The sequence below is a fragment of the Epithele typhae genome (assembly GCF_022376455.1).
Source record: "Epithele typhae strain CBS 203.58 chromosome Unknown BXZ73scaffold_5, whole genome shotgun sequence".
NCBI classification, from domain to species: domain Eukaryota; kingdom Fungi; phylum Basidiomycota; class Agaricomycetes; order Polyporales; family Epitheliaceae; genus Epithele; species Epithele typhae.
Genome location: NW_025954196.1, coordinates 311,596 through 334,498, shown reverse-complemented (window position 1 = coordinate 334,498; position 22,903 = coordinate 311,596). Strand labels below are relative to the sequence as shown.

Here is a 22,903-nt window from a genome sequence, read left to right as displayed (position 1 = left end):
CCGCCGACCAGAGCATCTTCGCCTGGGGCCGCGTCCTCGCGACCCCCGCGCGGGCGCGTTCATCGCCTCCGCGCGCGAGCACGACTACAAGCCCTGCGCCGAGTACGAGGCCCTCTTCGCCCCGGGCCCGCGCGAGTTCGCCGGCGCGGCGGACCTCCGCCCCGTCGATAGCCGCGCATTCGCGCACAGGCTGGGCGTCGCGGAGAGCGTGCCCGACTACGCGCACACGAGCGCGGGCGTCCGCACGACCGTGCCCGTCGTGCCCGTCACGACGTCGGGGGGCGTCGACGCGGTGCTCGCGGTGCTCGCGTGCGAGGACGGGCGCGGGCGGCTCGTCGCGCTCTTCCTCCGCACCCACCCGGCAGCGGCGCGCGCGCGAGCGCGGGCGGGAAGCACTTCGTCGGCGGGTTCATCGCCCGCGGCGGGCGGCGGAACCACTACTACCGCGGCACCTTCCTCCCCGCCGGCGCGGACCTCGCGGGGCTCTCCGCGACGTACGGCACCGACCGCCCCCCTTCCGCCTCCGCCTCCGCCTCCGCGTCCACACCCGCCTCCCCAGCAGCCCCGCTCTCGCTCTCGCTCGCCGGGCCCGCCTCCCCGTTCGCGTTCACGCCGACCGCGCTCCTCGCGCGCACGCCCGCGCCGCCGCCGACCCCGCGCGAGCTGCACATCCACGCCGAGCCCGCGCACCCGCGCCGGAGCGTCGCGGAGTCGAGCGCCGCCGCCTCCTCCTCCGGCGCGCGCTCCTCCTCCGCCGTCGACTCCGGCTTCGCGGGCTCGATGGTCTTCTTCGAGCCCCCGTGCACGGTCGCGCTCGCGGCGCGCTCCGCGGACCGCCTCCGCCGCCTCGGCTTCGTGATCGACGTAGGGGGAGGGGAAGGGGGAAGAGGAAGAGGAGGAGGGGGAGGGGGAAGAGGAGGAGGACGCAACGGAGGCGTGCGGCTCGGGGCGCCGGGCGCGAGGGGGCGCATCGCGTGTGGGATGGGCGGGCGGCTGGGCTTCGCGGTGCTCGTGGGCGTGTGCGCGAGCGACGGGCTGCAGCGCGCGCAGCTGTGGGCGACGGTGCGGTTCGCCGAGGACGCGGGCGAGAGCGAGGGTGAGGGCGCAGGCGCGGAGGGGCAGAGGCGGAGGGGGGAAGCGGACGAGGAGGTGCAGCCGGACGAGGGGATGCTCGTGCAGACGTGGGACGCGGGGCGGAGGACGTTCGGGCGCGCGGGGCGGCAGGTTCGGCTGTCGTTCAGCTACCCGTGCGACTCGTCGGGGGGACCAGGGCAGGCGGGGGAGGAGGAGGTGTACGAGCTCGACGTGCGGTACGAGGGGTACTACATGGCTGGGGAGACTGTGCGCCGGAATCGCAAGGTTTCGGGGACGAGCACGGTGGTTAAGTGAAAGTAGAGCAGCTCCGTTAGACTCTGCTGGTGTATCTGTATGTTACGACTACTGGTACTATTAGGTTCCCGCACTACAGGATGTACATTTTGTTTGCTTTGGGGTCAAGTGATGACGGTTAAACCTCACTTTGAACTTGAGACTACGCAAGTCATCACTCTGAAAGTACAAGCCGTACTCATGCATGCAAGCACTAGAGCACACACGCTGGTCAGCGTCATAAACGGTGATGGAGTGCAGCACATAGCCCGACTGCAAATAGTGATTTGTGGATAGAGTAGTGTGACAGCGTCCGAACCCGCCGATCCTGCGAAGCACAACCGACCGTATCCCTACCAGACATCCTTCCCATCCCCACAAGCACTCATCACCCCGCTGCCTTCTTTCCCCCCTCCCCCCTCCAACTCGCGACTACGTCCGCTGATGCCGCGCGAGCGCCTTGCTCCGGAACGTCGCGTTGTACTGTAGCAGGTTGTTGATGTCCCGCACCCAGTCGTCCTCCTTGCCCGGCCCCGCGCCCTCGACGCCCTCGCGCGCGTCCTGCGGCTCCGAGATCGAGGACCGGTTGATGCACGGGATCGGGTAGAGCGACGCCCGGACCGTCACGCTCTCGCCGGGCTTGAGCACGTGCGAGGTCTGGCCGTCCATCGAGAGCGAGGCGGAGGAGCGCGAGCGCTCGTTTATCTGGTCGGTCGGGCCAGAGGGTGAGCAGGGCGGCGCAGGGGACGGAGAGGGACGGAGGACGCACTCGGAGGGTGATGGATGACGATGAGGGGAAGACCAGGGGCCGGAACGAGAGGCTCCGTGGACAGATTGGGGTCAGGACGATCGCGCTCAGGGATGGGTGGACGATGGGACCGCCGGCTGAGAGCGAGTATGCCGTCGAACCGGTCGGGGTCGAGACGATCAGGCCGTCCGACTGCAGAGGCACGCGAAGACGTTGCGTCCATCAGCGAACTCATCAGCCGACGATGTCTACAACGACGTACCACGGCCTCGGTCAGATGCTGCCCGTCCACATACACGTCGATTGTGTTGAGATGTGGACTCGCTCCCCGGTGTAGTGCGATCTCGTTCATGACCTGCCAATCTATCCCACACACTGCCCGATGAGCTTCATGCGCGGAACGCAATACCGGTGGACACAGACCTTCGCAGTGAGTGTCAATAGGCGCACCAATTCGGTCTTGGAACGTGCACGACAGACGCATGCGGTGCAGCACCGTTATCTTCCCTGCGAACGCACTGTCGATCGCCCTGGTGTAGTCGTCGATATCTACGTGACACCATTATGCGTCAAAACTCGCGTGCAGGACGAGGCGTACTCACGGAAGGGCAGTAGAAAACCGAGCGTGCCCATGGAGAAGCTGAGCACAGGTGGGACTGCGCCAACTTTAAACAGCGAGGACGCATGGAGTATGGTCCCGTCTCCCCCGAGTGTGATCACGAGATCTATTGGAGGGGCGTCGGGTGCTGGACCAGAAAGGTTTGAGGACGATGCACAGCATACGCACATATAGGACGTACTTGGTTCCCACACTGTTACACCCTTCGGGATATCAGGCCGATTTTCATGGTATACCGTAACTTCTGGATACTGTTCCCGTATATACCTTTAGAACGAGTCAATAAACTGCAAGACGGTGGAAGTAGCACATACTCACGAGAGCAAAGTGTCGATTGCGTCAATGACCGGCTGTGTGCGTAGTTTGTTCACGATGAGCACGGACTTGGGGGAAATGCCATTGGTGACGCGGCTAGCTTATCGGGTAGTCAGTGACGGAAAGCCATAACTTGGTAGGTGAAGGAACGAGCCGGCTGTAGGCTCAAACAAAATGGTACATAAAAGTGACCACGCAAACTGCGCAACATCTGGCGACTCTTGTACCCCGAGGACGGACGCGTCTAGCTACGCATCTCAACTTGGTCAAGCGAGATCCGCGTACCATCCTGAGATGGGCAAACCGTCTCGTCATCCTCGACCACGAGGGGTTTTCGAAGACGGTTTCGCCTGCATTCGGGCCACCATCCCTTTGCAGTCTGGCACGAGCGGTGGAAAGGGAAATGCGGTATACAGAGGGAGCATTGACCGGGTGACGCGAGCATGACAAAACGAGAAGAGTAGTGCGACGTACGTTGCGTAGGACCTATGTCTCGGTACGCCTCTCACGTCCGTTCGTCTCGGGAGGTGGATCCTAGGGCTTGGCGCAGAGAGCGCGTTTTGCGAAAAGCAACGCACAGAGACTTGCTGTGCGCCGATCCTAGAGATGGCAAGACGGGGTGCCTTGGGCATGCTCGCCAGCTTGGCTGCCGTTGTGCTGGCCGAGAGCAGAGTTTTCCTGAAGTTTGCGGCCATGAGAGAGGGGTGGGCCACGCGGAAGGGAGTATTTAACGCGTTATACGCGCTTATATCGTGTCTTCGAGTCCAAGGCGTCCACAGTTGGAGAAGGAGAAGCAGAGAAGGCAGCAGGCAAGGGAAGGCGAGAGAACAGGTCCTCGGTGCCGCTCTGCTGACGTTCCCGGGCGCCATTCGCACCAGGCGCCATGACGCACCTTCGCGTGCTCCCCGGCCCTCTCCGGCCCGGCTACCAACCGTAGTCGTCATCGGTGGAATTCGGCTCATATCGTAGCTGTCTCCTATCTCGACAGCCCCCTCTGTTCTTCTAGCACCGCTCTACGACTATATTCCCGCACCATGTAGAGTTTTCCACTCCTCCGAATACTTGCAATCGTCGCAAACCGTCCAGTGAAATCCGATCTCTGCACTGTTCGTTCGTGCAACATGGCACAAGACTAAGCCACAAGTACTGTCTATCTTACATACACACACTAGCGCACACCTTGCCATCAGACGAGGTACCGGAACCCGCGCCGGCGCCGCAGTGCCTCCTCGACGGTGACGCCCTCCAGGCGCGCCGCCTCCTCCACGCGCTCGCGCGACGCAGGGTCCGCCGCCTCCGCCGCCTCCGCGCGATCGAGCGCCTTGTTCTGGGCGACGAGGATGAAGCGGATCGCGAGCGCGAGCGCGGTCGCGAGCAGGAGCGCGCCGAGCCCGATGAACATCGACGGGTGGTAGTCCGGGCCCCACTCCGACTTCCAGGTGAACGAGGCGATCCTGGAGACACACACACGGGCGTCAGCATGGCGTTCGACGGAGGGAGACGGACGAATGTACGCACAGGTTGCCCATGTTCCCGAAGCCGTTGACGATGCCGATCGCGGCGGAGCGTTTTGCGGGCGGGCGCGGGACGGCGTTCGAGACCCAGACGAGGGTGAGCGCGAAGCCGGCGTAGCCGCAGCACATGAGCATCATTGCGATGTACCGACCCGAGGTCGCAAAGGTGGACACGCCGATGATGTACGCGAGGATGACGGCCCACCAAGGGAGCACGATGTGCAGGAAACGCTCGCCAGAGCGGTCGGCGTGCCAAGCGTTGATCAGGCAGACGATGGTCGCGAGAATCCATGGCGGGCTGATTAGGAGCGAGCTAAGTAGGAATGGGGTTAGGGGAGGGGAAAGAGGCTTACGCGGCGAGGAGAAGAGTGACGGTGGTGTTGAAGCCGAGGGTACCGGTGATCCTGCGGTCCTGTGTCAGCTTGGATTGTTTGCCCAAGGGAGAGGAGCGTGCGCACGTGGGGAAGAAGTTCACGAAACCGAGGCCGAGTAGCTGCGAGCAGGTCATAATCGCAAACAGCGGAACTTTCGGGTCCTTGAGCGCCATGATGAGCCCGGTGAATGCACTATGAGATCGTGTTTAGATGGTTGACGAGAAGAAAGTAAGCCGACGTACGACTCATTCGTCGCGTCTTCGTCGGCCTCACCAGCATCTTCAGCAAGCCGAACTTGAGCGAGGCGGCGCTGGGCGGGGCTAAGCCAGCGCGTGTTGTGAGGCTGTTGTCGTCATGTTATGCTCAGTACCATCCTCTCAAATGGTCCATGCGGATCGAGCAAACGCACGTAATCGGGAAGGAGAAAGCTGTGGTTGGCGCAAAATCAGCGATGTGAACGAAGGGGGAGACAGAACGGAAACATACATGGCCAAGATTCCAATCGTAATGGTAATCGCGCCCTGTGGGAAAGGTCCTAATCAGTACCGTTCCAGGATGACCTTAGCTATCCTCGCAGACGAACCTCAATATAGAACAGCCTGGAAAACAACAAGCATGAGAAATGCGGAACGGAGACGGAGACGGAGAACGCACCAACGCCAGGCGCGGATACCCATCTTTCCCTCCATGCCGGAGAGGATGCCGGCGGCCATGAGCTGGAGGGTCACGAGAGGTCAATTCATGCGTCCATGTTCACAGGTAAATGACAAAGATAGGCCAGGGAAACTCGGAAGTCAGGAACATGGAGCGGCACACCATGGAGCGGTGCAGCGTCAAGCGGATAAAGTAGAACTTACACTGCCGAACGCATTCGAGACGAGGAGACCGGCGTACAGGATTGCGGACCGGAAGGCGAGTTCCTGGACGGAGGAAGAATCGTGGGTATGAGCCTGGCGGAGACACTAGGAAAGAGAACTTACCCGGCGAGTGTACCATCTCGAGAGGAGGAATATCGCACCGGGATAGAAGGCCGCCTGTGTGTGCGATCAGTGCCGATGAAAGGGACCGGTCGTGGAGAAGACGAACTTCGGGGATGCCGACGAAGATCCGCGCGGCGACCATGCCACCATAGCTCTTTGCAACCTATGCCACATGTCAGAATCATTTCCGGTATCAAGCACATGCTATACACACTCCGGTTAGAGCACTGGTAAGCCCCCAGACCATAACACAGGCGGGGATGTAGTAGGATGGCCTGGTGGGTGTGGGATGACGTCAGAGGCGTCCGGGCCGGACCGGATACGCGGCGACTTTACCGGGAAATTCGGTTTAGAATCTGTGGGGAAGTGCCGTAAGTCCAAGGACGCGAGCAGTCGGCGGGCGGACTGACCATGTTCGACGGGATCTGCGCGGGCACGTAGGACGCGTAGAGCACGGCGAGGATCGTGGAGTATTCAATGTCTGGGCCAAAAGGATGAGCGTCCAGCCGCGCGTCCGAGGAGAAGGCGCACCGGTCAGGTGGAGGTCCTCTACGAGACCCTTGAGACGGGCGGAGGTGACTGCGACGCGCTGGGGAGAGTTCAGTTCCCGTTACGAGAGGACGCGGCCACGCGGCCACGCGCTCGCACGCCTGTCCGAAGCGACAAAGCGGGTGCGGGTGTGGGGAAGCGGCGTGCATGCTGAGCGAGAGAGCGAGGAAGACGCACATCGATGTAGTTCATGATGAAGATGAGGATGATAGTCGGCAGGAGACGCATGTCGAGAATGCGAACGAGGCGACGTTCGGCCTCGGGGCGGACGTCTTCGGCGAGCAGTTCGCCGTCGGGGAGTACGTTTGCGGCATCGGACGGGGACTGGACGTTCTCGACGTACTTGACGTCGTCGTGCTTCTCGTCGGACATGGCTGTGGATGCCTGTGCAAACTAGATGGGTAGGGTGAGTGGGGAGTGGACAAAAGACAGAGGATGCGGGAAGAAGCGGAGGGAGATGAGGTCGGCACATTGTGTGTGCAAAAATCAAGCCATGCTCACCTGGAACCAATTACGGTGAAGTCCAGAGGTGCTGAGAGGGCGACGTGAAGCCCTGCGCGGGAGGCAGGCCGATGATGACGCGGTATATATACTTCGAGACGTGCCGGCCCACGTCTGCGAAGACGAACCACGCACTACGCACTAATTCCAAGAGGAATCGGGCGGCCGCCGTTCCGGCCCCACGCGCAGGTGACCGTCCGCATCCGGGGCTAGTGTGACCAAGCCCTTGTGAAGGAACTTTGAGGGAGACTTCATTTGCGGCCCCGCGATGCGATTTTTGGCGCGCATTGGCACTGGTCTCTGCAAGAGGGGTAGCTATAGGATGGTTGACAGAGACGAAAAGAACGTTACAATATAACGGCTGAGAGGGCAGTGATTGTGACCTAGCAGTTGAGAGACAGGATGTATGCAAGGTATATGCGCAGAAGATGGGCTGTACGCGCAAGGAACGGATGCAGGAAAGACTGACAAGAAATGGATGCAGGGGCGGGGAAATAGGCTGCTGAGATCAGAAACTGCCGATGCAGGGTAGGTCAGCTGGTCGCCTTGAGTGCAAGTAGCAGGGCGCGGCGCAGACATGTGTTCGGATGCTGATACAAGGGTGCAAAAAAGCAAGTTGTCTGCAGACATTTGAGTGAGGCACATCAGAGTGTGGGAGATACCGCCGGACATGGGATGGCATGACGGAAGAGACGGGGTGCTGAAAACAAGCGCAAGTTGAGACTCGAGAAGCGTCAGTCCGACCCAGTGCCCCGTGACCGTAGGGGCGCCAACCGCGCGCTTGACATTACTTAGTCGACAGGACCCTGCCTTCGTCACTCATTCAGTTGAATTGAGAATGGGGACAGATAGGGATCCTGCTCCGTGAGAAAGGGATATTTACAACAGACAGCTCGGGGCCGGGGCGCGTGAGACGTGCGGCTCGCTGGGCGGCCGGAAGTCTTTTACGAAGTACCTGCTTGTCCTGAGCCCAAGACAAGTGAAGAACTTTGATTGGTGTTTACTAGACTACTTACTGATTAATGCTTGTCGCAGCAGCTGCATCATGCCGTTCTTCTTGCTGCGAAAGTACTGCACGTCCTGAGTTGCTGACCGAAGAGTCGAGTGCTTCCCTAGTGCTGATACTGCACTCAAGCGTCCGGTGCAACCGAGTTCTGGCGCACTGTCAGCATTTCAGCGCACATCCCGCCGATGTCATGCCCAATAGGCCGACGAACGGGGAGTATCCACAAAACTTCCCCTCCTTAGCTCGGCCCTCAACCAAGCAGCCGCAAAGCTACATCCGATCGGCCGGAGTCTTGACTGGAGCACGAGGCTGCCTCTGGCTGTGCTCGCGACATGAGATTTCATGGCGGAAACATCGGAATGCGGCCTCTTCCGCGCGTACAATCACGTTGCGCCTACAACGGAGGTCAACAAATCCTGAGAGGCTCGGGAGTGCGGACGAACGTCGGTTGCGCGGTGATAGGACGAGAAATATGGCGCGAAGATTGGATCAGCGGTGTACGACGGGTGAACCATGGGCCGAAACCTTGCTGTCGAGCGGGAAAGCTCTGAGTCCATGGGTGTACCTGTGGGCGACACCGGCCTTGACGGACGGAACCGAGCTTGCGATCTGCTCGGGAATTATGTGAGTCTCGGCATCGGCGAATCAAAGGCGTGAAAGCCCCACGGATGTGTCGGTAAGTAAGAGGGTCGTTCATCGAGTGCGCGCGTAGACGACAGGAGGAATGAAGGCCGTGTACCTGACCATCCCTCCCACGCGAGAAAGCCAAGCGCATCTCGATCCAAGCTGCACCTGCCATTTCGCCACGGCATGCTGCCCGTCCACCGGGTAAGTGGTCGAAAACAAGTACTTACGCTCAAAGTTTGATATGTCGCGTGCGGGTCCGCAATCACTCAGCTGACCGGGCTCAATGGAGCCCGGGATGAGGTTCGGTGCGAATCAATGGTGTGACAGAGAACCAGCATTGAACTCAATCGCTGCCCGGGTCTGGCCTGCATATGGAGCTGTGGAGATTCGATGGTGTTCGGCGCGTGCCGCCGGAGGGGTACGTAGAGCGGACAAGGGGGGCGTTTGAAGGGATGTATCCATTGAAGCGTATTTTGAGATCGCGTACACGTGGTGGCCGGCATTGGTGTAAAGGAGGCCTCTTCGGATTGGGTTCGTGAAGGGCGGTGCGCGGCGAAAAACTCTCCAAATTTGAGTGGATGATGATCCGGAGGCCGTTGGAAGCCATCACGCGCAGAGGGTGCGATGATGCGCCGAGTTTGGCTCGTCAGCTCGAGACGCTGCGACGAGCGCGGAGGCGTTCGTGGTCGGAGCGGGTCGGAGCGCACGCGCGTCCGGAGGCGCGTTCGTCCGGAGCGTTTTGCATGCACGTCGCATGGCGTGGACGAGCGACGTTTGAGCGGGTTGATACGGCAGCTGCCGGCGGAGGGGACCCTTGGCGATCGCTTCCTCGAGGAGTGCGGGGTTTTGCAAAGTGCCCCGGCGGGGCGCTCGACCGCGCGCATTGAGCGGTCGGGCGATGGGGAACGCGCGTGACACGAGCTATTTGGAGAAGCTGATGTATGGCGTGCTCGACGGTGGCTTGAAGGCAGTACTTGCGCGCGAAGGCTGCTTTTTCGCAGCTGCCGGCGAGCGGGCGGATGGGATTGCTTGGCGGCGCCGAGTACTCCGAGCCAAAAAGCGGCGGATGCTTTGCAGTGCCTTGCGCGAAACCGGCGTATTGAGCAAACGCCTGCGACTTGCGGGGGACGCGGGTAGCAGTTCGTGTTCGAGCGGCTGAGAAGCGCGCGGCGGAGTGAAATCTTGACGCGAAGTACAGAAGCAGATGTGCGTGTTTGAGGCCCCGAGATGCACGTCTGTTTGGCGCGCCTGCGCCTGGAAACAAATGCGAACGACGGACGCGGCTTCTAAGTGCGTGCGCCGAAACATGCCACTCAACATGTGCGTTATCGAAGTGGAAGTGCGCTCTGTGGTGCATGCTGTATGGAAGGATGAGTTTTGAAAGGTTGAGTGGTAGATCGTGACGCACTCACGGAAGATATCCCAAAGAAGGGTGCACGGATCGGGCGTCTAGGTTACGGACATTGCGCAGGAGAAGGAATGCCCTCCGATGACCGTCGGAGCTGCAAGATGTCGACAGTCGGCAGCAGGTGTGGTGGCTCTGGCGGGATATCGCCTGAGCACCGGAAGCAATAGAATGGGGATGTCGGACTCGGTCGCGGCGCTGCGCTGAGTAGATGGGAGAAGGTCCGTTGGTGCTCGAGATCCGAGTGGGACAAAGTGGCGATGGACAAGGTTTGTTGTGTTCAGGATGGCACCTGCTTCCTTCATCTGGGGTGCCTCACGGCGGAAAGATGAAGTCACTGTACAGGGGTCACTGATTTCGCAGGAGGTCAGAAGGCAGGAGCGGAGCTCGATTCGATGGCCGCTTTGTTTGCTGACCTGAGGTTATATGATGCCGTTGATTCGAAGTTCTGCACGACTGCAGGAGTTGAGTTTTACAGAAGACGTGAGGGAAGAACAGAATTCTAGAGGAAACACATCGGCATAGGGGGTGAGCACTGAGTACAAGCTACGAGAGAGTGAGGGAAGATCGCACCTGGAAGCGAGGCGGTGCACGATGGGTTTCGTCAGGGGGCCGGCGAGTCCGAGCGACTATAGAAGAAGGTGGCGGGCTCGGACACGGTTGGCAGATGGATGACATCGGGCGCATGTCGGGATGAGTGTGACGGAAAATGGTTCCGAGGCGAGGGCGTGAAAGGAGGGTTTTCACATGATGACCGTGTGCCGAGAACATATGGAGTGTTCCAGAGACTGCGAGATGGAAGATGAGCCGCTTGGGTCGGCGCGGGGAGTTGTAGCGATGACGCAAAGTCTATGGGCGGAAATTAGGCCAGATATCGGAACGCCCAGTCCACCGAGTCTCCGGTGTTGCACAACGTTTTCAGGTAGATTGTGGGTGTCGCATCGCGCAGAAGTGAGGTTATCGTGGAAGATGTTAGAACCTCGCAAAGACGCAGTACTTCAGCCTCAATTTTGCAAGCCCATTTGATTCTCCGACTCAGAAACAGGCGCCGATGCAATCACGATCACGTGTTCGGTTACTCAACGACAGCCGGCTTACGCAGTCTGCAGTGATCCTCTCTTCTACACATCCACGACGATGCATCCACGAGGACCCACGTAACTCACCGGCTTCCATGTGCTGCATCTAGACATGAAACTGACCCTTTTCGATATGCCCAGCCGACCGCGATCCGGATGGCTTCGAGAATGCGGTCCACAAGCCTTTTCAGTCTCGCCAAAGGACGTCAGACGGATATCCGTTCCCTCCAAGCAGATTCGTACCCACGTCACCACGAGTCCGCCGGTCTCTTCGTGTTTTGGCCCTGCGCCGTCCACGCGACCGCGTTCTCATCAGCCTTTCCCAGCGCAGACGTTGTCTGATTGGGAGCGCGGAACGTGATCGTCGAGTGGAGCCCACACGGATGTGCCCGCGCAGGATGATGGCGACGGCGGAATATCACTGCTAAATCCATACCAAGACGCTTGCGGTTTCGAATCGAGTTGCGGGTTGAATCCCGGTGAGTCGTGACACGCACCCGTGTAACGCGGCGCGTGACCGTGTGGGCGTGGGCGGAGCGGGCATTGACTGCGGCCCCACCACGCCTTATCCGCCCTACTCATCCTCTTCGCCCAGGAGCCACCATACCGTCATCGCGCCGCGGCCAGCGATTAAAGCCTAGAGGGGCCCCGCGCGGGCGTGGGGAACCCTCCTGCCCCTCCAGCTCATCCCCTCGCCCGCCGCCACGCTCGCCGCCACGCCCTCGCTCGCGCTGATCTTCCGCCGCTCAGCGCTCAGCATATTCTCGCCGTCCGCCCGATGGCCGTCGCAGCCAATTGCACACAGTGCGCCGATGATGTGAGCACACACCCACACCGCCCCTGCGATCTTCTTCGCTGTCACGGAATCCGCAAAGGCGCTAATCATTGCCCTCTGTTCTCCCCGTCCATCGCCCACCATCGCCTCATCGCCTCATCACCCCATCGACCATCTCAGCCGTCTTCCTCCTCCGGTCAACACCAGCAGCTACCGAGCGTCCCCACCATTCTCGGTGTCCTCGGCGCCGTCGCCGCCGTCGCATTCGCTGTGGTAGTTGCCGTGCCGCTCGTTCGCCGCAGGGTCGCACGACGCGCGCGCGCGGCCGCCTCCTGGTCCGCGAAGGCGCGCGAAGAGCGAGACCGGTGGGCCATCAAAAGCTGTTCCCCGGTCCGGCCAAGAAGCCCCCGCGGCCGCTCCTACTTGACCCCCTCCGTCCGATCTCTGCTCTGACCTGGTCCGACCTCCGTTCCCGCTCATTCCTCGGCTCTCCCAGAAGGAGCGTCGCTGCCTCTTCGGCCGGCCACAAGGGCGACCCGTCTCCTCACGACCACTCATACGGCTTCTTCGCGTTCGCCGACGACAACGACGAAGACGGAGAGAGCGACGACGAGGACAACGGCGACGCGATCTACGGCGACGCACACACCGACCGCGCGACGGTTTCGCACCGGACACGGAGCACCCACTCAAAGAGCACCGGCTCGGGCCACTCGCATCCCCCCGCAGTACCATCATCCCCATGTCCCATCCGACTCCACCGGGACTGGCCAGTGCTGCCAGTGCTACCACTACCAATGCCAGTGCACGCGCGTCCCGCCGCGCTTCACTACCTATAACCCCCATCTCCCCAGAGGATGCGGCGTACATGAACAACCCAACGCTCCCCCACCCGTACGCCGCGCGCCGTCTCACCTCTGTCCCCTCCGACCACCCATACGCCCCCGCTCCTCGCGGCCCCCGCGCCCCGCGGCCCCTACCCGAGCCCCCCACCCCCACATCTCCCCCACACTCGAACGCGCCGCCAATGTCCGCCCCGCTCGTTCCGTCCGCGCCGTACTACTCGCCGCTGAGCCCGGGGTATCGTCGTCCGCGGCGTCGATGGCCAACTTCCGCATGGCGCCGCTGTACGAAGACGGGGACGGGGGGGACCTCGCGGAGACGCGCTCGCTGCAGCTGCCATCGCCACCCGCATCGCCCGACCGCGGGTACGGCCCACAAGCGCGACGCCCAAGCCTGACCGGGCGCCCGACCTCGACCTCGACCTCGTCCGGGCGGCCGCGCGCAGGGACGGGCCCGAGCACGCCGCTGCCGCTCACCGCAGCGTTCAACACGAGCGTGCTCAAGGCTGGCGGCGGCGAGGGCGCGCGCCTGGGGCGCAGCGCGAGCGTGAGCGGCAGCAACCGGTTCCCGGCGATCGCGCCGCGCTCGCGGCCCAGCTCAGCGACGGTGCGGCCCCACGCGCACGCCGGGGAGGACGCGGAGGGGGAGAAAGAGATGGCGCGCCCAACGGAGGCGTTCCGGCGGATGAGCACGACGGACATCCGACAACGGCACCCGTACGCGCGCGAGCTCGAGCTCACCCAGCCCGCGGCGGGCACGAGCGCGAGCGCGGGCAGGCGGCACCGCGACGCGGCGGTGTACTCGCCCCCCGCGCCGCGCTCGCCGTCGCCGTTGGCGGGGCACGGGCAGCGCCCGCACCCGCACCCACACCCACACCCCCCGAGCGCGTTCCCGTACGGAAGCGGGGCGAGGCAGCCGTCTGGACTGGCCTCACCGACACCGACACCGACGACGACGCCCACGCTCAACGCGATCACGAACCCGATACAGGCCCCGGCCCCTAGACTTTCGGTGCAGACGGCGACGGCGACGCGGCATGCCGGGGTATCGTGGAAGAGCCTCGCGAGCGGGTCGAAGCTGTCGATGGGCAGCCAGGGGACGTTCGGGGGTGGCAGTTCGAGTGGGAGCCGGAGTAGGAGTGGGAGCATGCAGAGTGTGAACACTGGGAACCTGAGGCTGCCGCCGGTAGATGCGGGCAGCTCGCTGAGCCTGGGACTAGACGAGGAGGATAGGAGGAGAAAGCGAGGTGCTTGAGACGTGTGGCCGAGTAAGTTATGCGCTGGTGCGCCAGTCTCGCTCGCGCTGTCGACGAGGAGTGGATTCGCTGTTTCTGGACCTGTACGCTGTCTCTTGTTGTCATTTGTTGTCTCTCTGTTGTACTTTACCGGGTTTTGTACGATACTTGCACATCTCTATGCAATGTATGATCGCGATGTTGTCTCGAGAGGCCGCACCCATCCATGTCGCGCGAAATGTCCGTTCGTCCGTTCGCGGGCCGGGGGAACTTGCTCGTGGAGGACCCGCGCCGCGGGCCAGGGGCGAATGGATCGCGGGATTGGCGGCGGGATCGGGCCAGCGCTGCTCGTCCTACTATCTCCGCGGACTCAGCTTCCTGCCTTCGCTCTCTCATCTCCTCTCTCGCTCGACCCTCGCGGCCACCTGGGCCCTGCGCACGCCCTGGAACCCGCAGGATCGCGACAATAACAGACTGTTTTTGGACCGAGCAGTACCAGTACATCACCAGTCTCGCCCATAGTCCTTGTACACCTCACAACTGCCGTCCCTCGCGTCGCCCACACCCACTCTCAGCACTTCGCCGCAGGCCCGCCCTCGCCGTACAACGGATCTTTGTCGAACCACGTCAAGTTCGGGATGTTCGCGACGTGCTCCTCCTCCCCGTGCTTGCCGTAGCACATGTCCCAGTGCTCGGACCCCTCCATGTAGCTCCCGACCATCTCGAAGCTGCCGAGCCCCTCCTTCTCGCCGAGGTCCTCGAGCAGCGCGTGGCTGACGCCGCCCGGGATGAGCACCGCGTCCCCGGGCACGACCTCGACCTCGACCGCGCCGGCGCAGCCGCGGCCGCCAAAGTTGAGCCGGCCGCGGCCGCGGTGGACGACGACGAACTCGTGCGCGGTCGTGTGGAAGTGGTCCTCGGGGTACATCGGCCAGCGCCACATGGGAAAGCAGACGCCGACGGCGCGGAGGTGCGCCTCGATCTGCTCGGCGGAGGGCGTCGTCGCGAAGGGCGCGCGGTAGACGATGAGCGGGCGCGCGGCGAGGGAGGTGTTGGGGATGAGGTTGTGCGCGGGTATCTGGTGCGTGGAGAAGGAGAGGGAGGCGAGCGGGACGAGCGGGTGGAGGGCCTTGGGTTTCCCGGCCATCGTGTGCGGCGGGCAGGCGGGCGTGGGTGAGAGCGCGGGGCGGGGGTGAGGGTGAGGGTGAAGTGGAGGTGGAGGCGAGTGTCAAGTGCTTCGTCGCGGGCGGGTATGAGGTTATCCGCGAGTGCGGGGAGGGCAGGTGGGGAAGGTCTGGTCTGGACCTCTGGGCCTTTAAAACGGTATCTCAGCAGCGATTGGGGCGTCGTCTAGACGAGATCCCGTTTAGACTTCGGTAGGCGGCTTCATAAGTGCTGACCGTTCCCAGCCGGTATCCTTCCCAGCGTCGCTTCGAGACAACCAGCAGTCTCTAATCCCTCCGTACCGGCAACGGGTGCCGTCAGCAATATATCCGCGCGCGGAAGGCAAGACATCTAGTTCTGACATGCAATCTCCCAACCCTCGACTGGGACCTGGTTGCGAAGCGTGCAGCGCAGGGCTGTGTCTTCTCTCCCTGCAGGCCTCGCTGCGCGTAATCACTCGCGGAGCCTCGTGCGCAGCGCGTGCATCGAGGTGCGCCCACTCTCGAGCTTCCGCTGTTCCCCTGGCGGGCCTTACAGCACTGCATCCTCCGCGCAGGACAGCGCAGGTTGTGGCCTAGATCCACGCCAGCGTGGACGTCGAGCGTCGCTTGCCACACCCGGACCGCGATATCGACCGTAGTCCGCCCCCACCCCGGCGACACTATTCGTATGCGCGCAGGCCATGTGGGTGCTCCTGCCTCCCCGTGTCGCCGCCATCACTTCTGGCGCGGGGCCATTGAATCTTGGCTCCCAGGGAACGCCGACCCTCGCTCGGACTCGCGTTTCGCGGAGGACGCGAGGGAGACGCGGCGGTGGCGGCGGCGGCGATGGGCGTAAATCCATCGGGTTCGAGCCGCGGCTGTACGTTGACTCGAGCTAGTGGCTGGGACGAGCTGGGACGGCAGAACGGACCAAAGCCATCGGCCCAGAGGTTATACAAAAGAAGCTGGACAGGTGAGCGACGACACTAGCTACTCGTCTGGATAATGGGCCGATGCACCCAGTGCTGCGCCGCGGTGCAATGATGAAGCCATCTTTGGTCTTGTCAAGACCCACCCTTGCAGGAGTGTGATCGAGGCTCGGTCTCAAGCTCGCTGCAACGGGGCTAGCGGTGCGCAGTGCCCTGGAGTGCCCTATTCCTGCATTCCTGACTCGCTCCTTGCTCAGGACGTGTAGATCAGACCGCATGTCTGGTAAGGCTCCTATACGGGAACCGAGCGCGTGGAGGATCGTTTTGCCGGTGCACGACTGGGGCACGCCGATGGACTCGGGGCGAGTTAGAACACATGGTGGGCGAAATTGATGCTTCATCGTGATGGATCCGCGTGCGCGCCAAGACAGCCCGAGTGAAGTAATACTGCGCGGTGTTCTGTGCGTTGACGAGCGATGCTTACCCTTGCTTACCACTCCCGTCACCTTCGAGGACCCTGCGGTCGGCCATTTGCGGCACTAGTTACCCGCGAATGCGCGGGTAAGCGCCGCCCCAACCTCGGCATGTAGACGACCACGAGGTTAAAGATGACAGGGGCCGGCGTCGCAGTGCGGAAAGGCGCAACAGCGTGGACGCCTCGTGAAAAATCTGGGGCCGCAGAATTCAGAGGTGGACACAGCTTGGATGGCCGCCAGCTCCGTACAATACCAGAAAATGGACTGCGATCCAAACGTGGGTAATGGGCGAGTCAACTTGGTGATCTGTATATCCGTGACGGAATAGCGGTTCTTTTCCCCCGGAAGGCTCGGGTTGGAGCCGTTTCAAAGCGTCTCGACACTCCTGATCGAACACATCGGGTGGCTCGAGGCTTGCAGGGCCGTCAGCGTGGCCAACTTCTGTGACGTGAGCGAAGCAAGTGAGGCGGGGTGCCCGTGAGACTGCTTTGCAATGACGGCGACATTCGGAAAGATGCCCGGCAGTGTGGTCGAACATGATGGTCTACACTGTTCTACTTACCACACTTTCACTCATAAAATAAAAATATCGATGGTGTATTTACAAGGAGTGCAGAAACCGGCCAAACATGCTGGTTCGGATCGCTTACAACATCATCCTTACACTGATCGAGCGGACTTCTCTCGGGCTCGCTTGATGGAGTTGGTGACTCACAGGCTACGACTGGTCTCAAACAGAGGTAAACTCCAGAATCAGCAACCAAGTTTCGCTGAATGCGGAGTTGTGACAAGCCCTCATAGGACGGGAAGTTGTCGCGCGTCAGCCACCCATGCTGTCACGATCCCCATGGTCGCCGTTAGCGTTCCTCAGGTGCACCAAGAACGAGATTTAAGTCAAAGATGATTACGATATACAGGAGGTCAGAAGGTACAGGTTGCAAGGCTACAGCGCAGAGTTCATCGTACAGCGTGCGATCGAGCGCGGCATACATAAAGCATACTCACATGCGAACATCTCCTTTCATGCCGATGCGTCCCCTAGCATTGCAAATAATCCCGCCTTCCCAGCCGGCTTCCCGCGCGGTTTCTCCTGCACACCAGGGTTGACCGCCTTCTTCTTGTCCTTCGCCCGCTTCTGCGGAGGAGGCGCGAACGCACCTCCCAGGCCCGATTTGCACGCCGTCCATACCTCCTCTCGTACTGCGCCCACTGCAGCCCGTCCGCCGAGGATCGCATGGCACCGCGCGCCCGAGAAGACCCTCCCTGGAGCGACCATCACCTTCCTCTCGTCGAGAAGCAGGACCTGCGCGAGCTGCTCGAGCGCGTCGAGCGCCGTCTGCGTCTGCACGACGAGCTGGACGTGCCGCTCCTTCACCTCCACCCGTTCCGCTCCGTCCTCCCCTGCACCCTCGTCCAATTCGGCGGACGACGTGAGGCACGTGAGGACTGCACGCGCCTCCGCCTCGGTCCACCGCTCTTGGATGCGCTCCTTCACCGGGTTCTCCCGTGCGCGCGCATCCATGAGCCGGACGACGTAGCGCACGCCAAGCACGGCGAGGAGGTCGCCGTCATCCACGCCCTCCAGCGCCGTGGTGGCGGTTTCTCCAGCGGCGGCGCGGAACACCGCGAGACGAGCGTCACGGGGCCAGAGTTGTGGGGGTGGGCTTGTCCCATCCGGTTCGCTGGGGACGTGTATTGGGGGTCCGAGGGGTGTCTCCTGGAGCAACGCGTCGAGGGAGGAGGCTGTGACCTCCTCAGGGGCCATTCGTGTCCCGCGCCGCACGTATTCCGTGATGACCTTGGTGGGCCGCCGAATCGACGAGCCGTTGGCGCGAGTGTGGTTCTGTTTATCTTGTCCAAAGGGTTTGTTGGTCCGGCACAAGGAAGCTTGCCCTTCCCCATCCAGGTCTTGCAGTGCGCCGCGCAGCCGCGCGAGCGGATCCTCCCCCTCTTCATCCTCTTCCTCTTCGGACTCGCCTTCTTCCACGTCGATCAGCTCATCTTCATCTTCCTCATCATCATCCTCATGTGCTTCATCTTCCTCGTTCTCCTGAACAGGCGGTGGCACTGGAAGCCCGACCCCCGCATCCAACACCGCCCACATCCACCTGCGAAGCGGTCGCCCCACGCTCCGTGTGACCGTCTCCTTGTCCGGGTCCTCCAAAAACATCCGGGGCCAGCTCGTCCCCGATACGACGGCGTCGAGCGCGTGTGGGTCGAGCCGCCCAGCGCGGTACGCCTCCACATACCGCGTCCGAATCGTCTGCGACCAGTCTGCGCCCGCATTCGCCGCACAGCGCCCACGCCCGCCTTCCTCTCGCTCCTCCGCGCGTGCGTTCACGACACGCGAGAGCCCGGCGACGAGCGGGCACGCCTCGACCGCGTGCAGCGCACACGCGGCGGACGCCCAACCGCCCGCGGCGCCAGCGTCCCCACCGTCGTCTGTGGGGCGTGGGATCGCGTACTGGAGCGTCGCCTCCGCAATGCGCTCGACGACGGCCTCGCGCTCGCCCGTCGCGAACGTGTCCAGCGGTCGGACGAGCAGCGCGGCCACCGCGGCGTCGATGAGCTCCATCACGCTCCCGATCTTCCGGCCGCGCTTCCGCGCGCCCGCGCCCACGGTGCCGACCGCGGACGCGAGCAGACCGGAGAGCGTGGAGGCGACGCGGCTGATGCGCTGCGGGAGGGTGAGCTGGCGGTTGAAGAAGAGCCGCTGGAGGTTGTTCGCCCGCCCGCGCGAGCGGATCTCGGCGGTCGTGGCCGGCGAGGGCGCGGGGCTGTCGTCTCCCGGGGAGGGCGTGGGCCCGGCGGTGAAGTCGTTCCCGAGGAGGGCGCCGAGGAGGGGGAGGAGCGAGACGGGGATGGAGAGGTGCGTTGCGAGCGTCGCGGGGGCGTAGACGTAGATGGTGAGCGAGAGTTGTGCGGGGTCGATGGGTCCAAGGTCGGAGGAGGACGCCGGGAGCGCGGAGGGAGGGAGGATACCGCGTCCGGCGACGATGGTCGTTGGGCCGTCGGGCGCGGTTGAGGGCTTCCGAACCTTTGATTTCCCCTTCTTTCCTTTCTTTACGACTTGGAATCCGTCATCGTCTTCGGCGTATTCTGTGTCCGCGACGGATGAGGCCGCGTAGACGCTTCCCTCCATGTCGGGGGTCGCGACCGTGGCCGTCCACACAATCTCGTCGAGTGGGACGTAGCCAAGATATCCTTCGGCGTTGAGGACAACAAAATCCGAGTCTTTTCCCGCGACGTACCCGCCCAGTCGAGCGGCGAGTGCCACAGCGTACGGGTCTCCCTCTTCGTCCGCGAAGTGCACGAACAGTCGTGCTCTGTGAGCTGGAGAGTCGGAGGGAGGAGGAGAAGAGGACGAGGCAAGGCGGAGAAGCGCGTCGACACAAACGGAGTAGGCGAGTGGGGGCAGCATCGCAGTCTCGCGGAGGAAGCGGGGCTGGGAGCGTGCAGTGGGTGATGTGCGGAAGAAGATGAGGCCGGCTTGGATATTCGTGTGCGTCATGCGGGAGAGTACCGTTGGGAATTTGAGCTCGGGGTACGGGCCTGTGTCCTTGCTTGTCAGAGAGTCGCAGTTGGATGAAGCACTCGACCGAAGGTAAGAAAAAGCCGTCCTCATAGGCAAAGCACCCGTCACACCAGTGCATATAGGACTCGTCGTCTCAAAATACTCGCAGGATAAACTCGTTCCATTGTCAGGAGTGTGACCCTGAACGCGAGCGGGAAAGAGTTGCGGAGACCAGCTGGTCTAATGAAAAGAGAAACAAAGGTCGGAGAGCGCGAGGCGAGAGGGAAAACGCACCATCAAAGACAAAATGGAGTTCGAGGCCAACGGCTAGCCACGCCCGCACGACATCTCCTACAAGGCTCTCGAGTCGTGTATACTCCCCTCCATACACCCAGGGAAGGTCGGCGCAGTGGATGACCTCATAGATGAACCTGGCAGTCAGAGAAATCCAAATGAGCATGACGGCATTCTGGGTCCTCCATTTGCGAGCATGACGAAAAAAAGGACGATGCGAGAAGAAGGAGACGTACGACCAGGCGTCAACGACAAGCGAGACGGTATTCGGGCCAGGCTGGGAGAGGGGGAGGCTGAGCGACCGGGAGAGCAGATGGTTGTTCTCGCGCAGATACGTCGTGAGTCCATGGACACCCATGCCAATTGGGCCCTGTTGCTAGTCGTCGTTCACGAAGAAACAGAAGGCAGACCTACAAGCGAACTGCGTGACTGCAGTATCGGAGAGGAGTCAGCGCCTTGGTTTGCGAAAAACAAAATGACGGAAGTGGGACTCGAACCCACGCCCTTTCGGACTAGATGAACCTTATTAGTCCTGATTCTAGCGCCTTAGACCACTCGGCCATTCCGCCATGTGTGTCAAGCCACATACGTTGTATAGATCTAGCTGTTTGAGTACCCCGTGTCTCTCTCAGCCCCTCACTGCAACCCCTTTCGACTTGGCCCCATACAAGCTCCTTCTTTCGTAGCATCCACGGCCCCCCTCCCCATTATTCCCGCGGCTGGGAACATAGCCTCTGCATCTGTAAGTTTGCCAGCACTGAGCAGACATATGGCTGATATAGCTATATCAATTACAGCAGCATGACGCCGCTCCTTAATCTCTCATCCAGGACGGAGGTGTACTGCACATCTTTGAGCATCGTATCGTAGCAAACACAAAAATCTACGCTCTCTCCATTTCTCAACGAGAAGTGGAGAGTGGTGAAGATGAAATCCTCAGCGCTCCATAGTTGGAGGGGTCGAAGCCCAAGTCAAGCCCAAGTACGTTGGCAATTCTGAATTCATGCCGCTAGGCGTCTGGCACGCCTTCAACCGCTCTCGACATCGGCCGCTTTCCTCGCTCATCGCATTGATTCCAAGAGTGCTAGTGAAAACCCGCCTCTCTTGAAAACCTTGCCTCACGGCAGACGAGACGCATGTCATGGCTGAAGCTGACTGGATGCCAGATGTGCAAAACGTATGGAGATTGTGGTGAAACCTATGAATATTGGCATTCGGTGGGCCTCTTGCTTCAATACTGATAAGTCTGCCTGTTCAAGTTCCATCACGATGGCACCTTTTTTGACGAATCGTTTTAAATACCACAGACTTGTACACTGCGCTCTTTCATCTGGCGCGGTTGTCCTCTGAGTCATTGTGCACTGACGGTGAGCGGCCTGAGGCCCTGATCTTATATTTGCCGACCCAAAACCAAGCGCGCCAAGCTCCCATCGCGACAGACTTCGCCGTTTTGGAGCGTTGCTGCGAGCCATACTTGCGTCATGAAGGCGCACAACGGCCGCTCCTCACTCAAGGTTATCAGGTCGACTGTTCAATGTCAAATCACAGTCTGAGGACATCGACAGAATAAAAAGGGAGGGCTCGAAGACATTCGGCCCTCCAACCTCTTCGCACTCCTCGATCGACAAACCTCAAATCCGCCTCGCTCGCAACTGTTCCAATGGCCACCGCCGCAGTACTTTCCCGGCGACGATAAGGCCTACCAGTATATCGAGGAACCTCCTGCGGGCGTGGAGTGGAAGAACTTCGAGATCATCTCTCACCCGGCGACTATCCACAACGCCCGCGGCCGAGAGGACGAGCTGACTCTCGACAAGGGCGGCTTTCAGTTTATCAACTCACCGAGCGTTGAGCGCGAGTTCGACGACGAAGAGTGCATCAAGGCTCAATACTACCCTGAAGTCGAGGGGCTGTTGAAGAAGGCCACGAGTGCGAAGCGCGTCGTCATATTTGATCATACCCTCAGGTGGGTCCCGCGAACGGGACAAGTTCATCGCGTTGACATGTGCTCTTATTCCAGGCGCAAGCTTGCCGAGGGCACCACGGACAAGCCGGGGAATCGCGGGCCTGAGGTGAGTGATCTTCAGCTTCGTAGTCTCTCTGCGTGCTCATGATTCCGCTCCGCGCAGCTGATGGTGTACATCGACCAAACCCCGAGCGCGAGCGTCGAGCGGGTCAAACACCACCTCCCCGCCGAAGCAGATCGTCTCCTCGGGTCGCGCGTGCGCCTTATCAACGTTTGGCGCCCCATTCACCACCCTGTCGCGCACTTCCCGCTCGCGGTCTCGGACTGGCCGACCCCAAGGACCTGATCCCGATCGACTTCATCTACCCCACCCGCAGGGGCGAGACGTACGGCGTGCGCCACAACCCCCAGCAGAAGTGGTACTACCTCCGGGACCAGGCCCCCGACGAGGTCACCCTCATCAAGTGCTACGACCCCGACGAGACCCTGGCGCGTCTCATGCCCCACACCGCGTTCGAGGATGAGACCAGCCCGAAGGACACGCCCCACCGGGAGTCGATCGAGGTCCGCGCGCTCCTCCAGTCACGAGTACTGGATGGTCACGATAGGCCTCGCAGTTAGTCGAATGTGTTGTAGTGTCCG

General features: G+C 61.6%; 6 protein-coding genes and 1 non-coding gene across 7 annotated transcripts; 2 read left to right on the top strand and 5 right to left on the bottom strand.

The window, feature by feature from the left end:
* Positions 1-1,800: 1,800 nt before the first annotated feature.
* Positions 1,801-3,745, bottom strand: BXZ73DRAFT_87884 (ATP-NAD kinase; the record flags this gene model as incomplete). Its single annotated transcript, XM_048024749.1, has 8 exons — positions 1,801-2,073; positions 2,138-2,308; positions 2,379-2,479; positions 2,540-2,665; positions 2,719-2,862; positions 2,917-3,002; positions 3,054-3,118; positions 3,629-3,745. 8 exons carry the CDS (start codon positions 3,743-3,745, stop codon positions 1,801-1,803), a joined length of 1,083 nt encoding a protein of 360 aa, XP_047881491.1.
* Positions 3,746-4,236: 491 nt separating this feature from the next.
* On the bottom strand, positions 4,237-6,839 carry BXZ73DRAFT_41127 (MFS general substrate transporter; the record flags this gene model as incomplete). Its single annotated transcript, XM_048018712.1, has 16 exons — positions 4,237-4,504; positions 4,569-4,862; positions 4,918-4,968; positions 5,023-5,130; positions 5,181-5,281; positions 5,348-5,366; positions 5,425-5,473; positions 5,582-5,654; positions 5,796-5,858; positions 5,919-5,972; positions 6,025-6,081; positions 6,133-6,193; positions 6,255-6,274; positions 6,329-6,399; positions 6,450-6,507; positions 6,645-6,839. The coding sequence occupies 16 exons, from the start codon at positions 6,837-6,839 to the stop codon at positions 4,237-4,239; spliced, it is 1,542 nt and encodes a 513-aa protein (XP_047881490.1).
* Positions 6,840-11,863: 5,024 nt separating this feature from the next.
* Positions 11,864-13,957, top strand: BXZ73DRAFT_97650 (uncharacterized protein; the record flags this gene model as incomplete). The annotated part of the gene is made up of 4 exons (XM_048027440.1): positions 11,864-11,902; positions 12,041-12,225; positions 12,357-12,522; positions 12,590-13,957. 4 exons carry the CDS (start codon positions 11,864-11,866, stop codon positions 13,955-13,957), a joined length of 1,758 nt encoding a protein of 585 aa, XP_047881489.1.
* Positions 13,958-14,508: 551 nt separating this feature from the next.
* On the bottom strand, positions 14,509-15,084 carry BXZ73DRAFT_97649 (uncharacterized protein; the record flags this gene model as incomplete). The annotated part of the gene is made up of 1 exon (XM_048027439.1): positions 14,509-15,084. The coding sequence occupies one exon, from the start codon at positions 15,082-15,084 to the stop codon at positions 14,509-14,511; it is 576 nt and encodes a 191-aa protein (XP_047881488.1).
* A 2,424-nt stretch (positions 15,085-17,508) lies between these two features.
* On the bottom strand, positions 17,509-20,653 carry BXZ73DRAFT_87896 (uncharacterized protein; the record flags this gene model as incomplete). The annotated part of the gene is made up of 3 exons (XM_048024757.1): positions 17,509-20,039; positions 20,296-20,432; positions 20,532-20,653. The coding sequence occupies 3 exons, from the start codon at positions 20,651-20,653 to the stop codon at positions 17,509-17,511; spliced, it is 2,790 nt and encodes a 929-aa protein (XP_047881487.1).
* A 118-nt stretch (positions 20,654-20,771) lies between these two features.
* Positions 20,772-20,864, bottom strand: BXZ73DRAFT_t25. The gene has a single exon. It is a non-coding gene; the product is annotated as a tRNA-Leu (tRNA).
* A 912-nt stretch (positions 20,865-21,776) lies between these two features.
* On the top strand, positions 21,777-22,882 carry BXZ73DRAFT_87881 (uncharacterized protein; the record flags this gene model as incomplete). The annotated part of the gene is made up of 5 exons (XM_048024748.1): positions 21,777-21,809; positions 21,972-22,261; positions 22,316-22,367; positions 22,425-22,577; positions 22,601-22,882. 5 exons carry the CDS (start codon positions 21,777-21,779, stop codon positions 22,880-22,882), a joined length of 810 nt encoding a protein of 269 aa, XP_047881486.1.
* Positions 22,883-22,903: the final 21 nt, after the last annotated feature.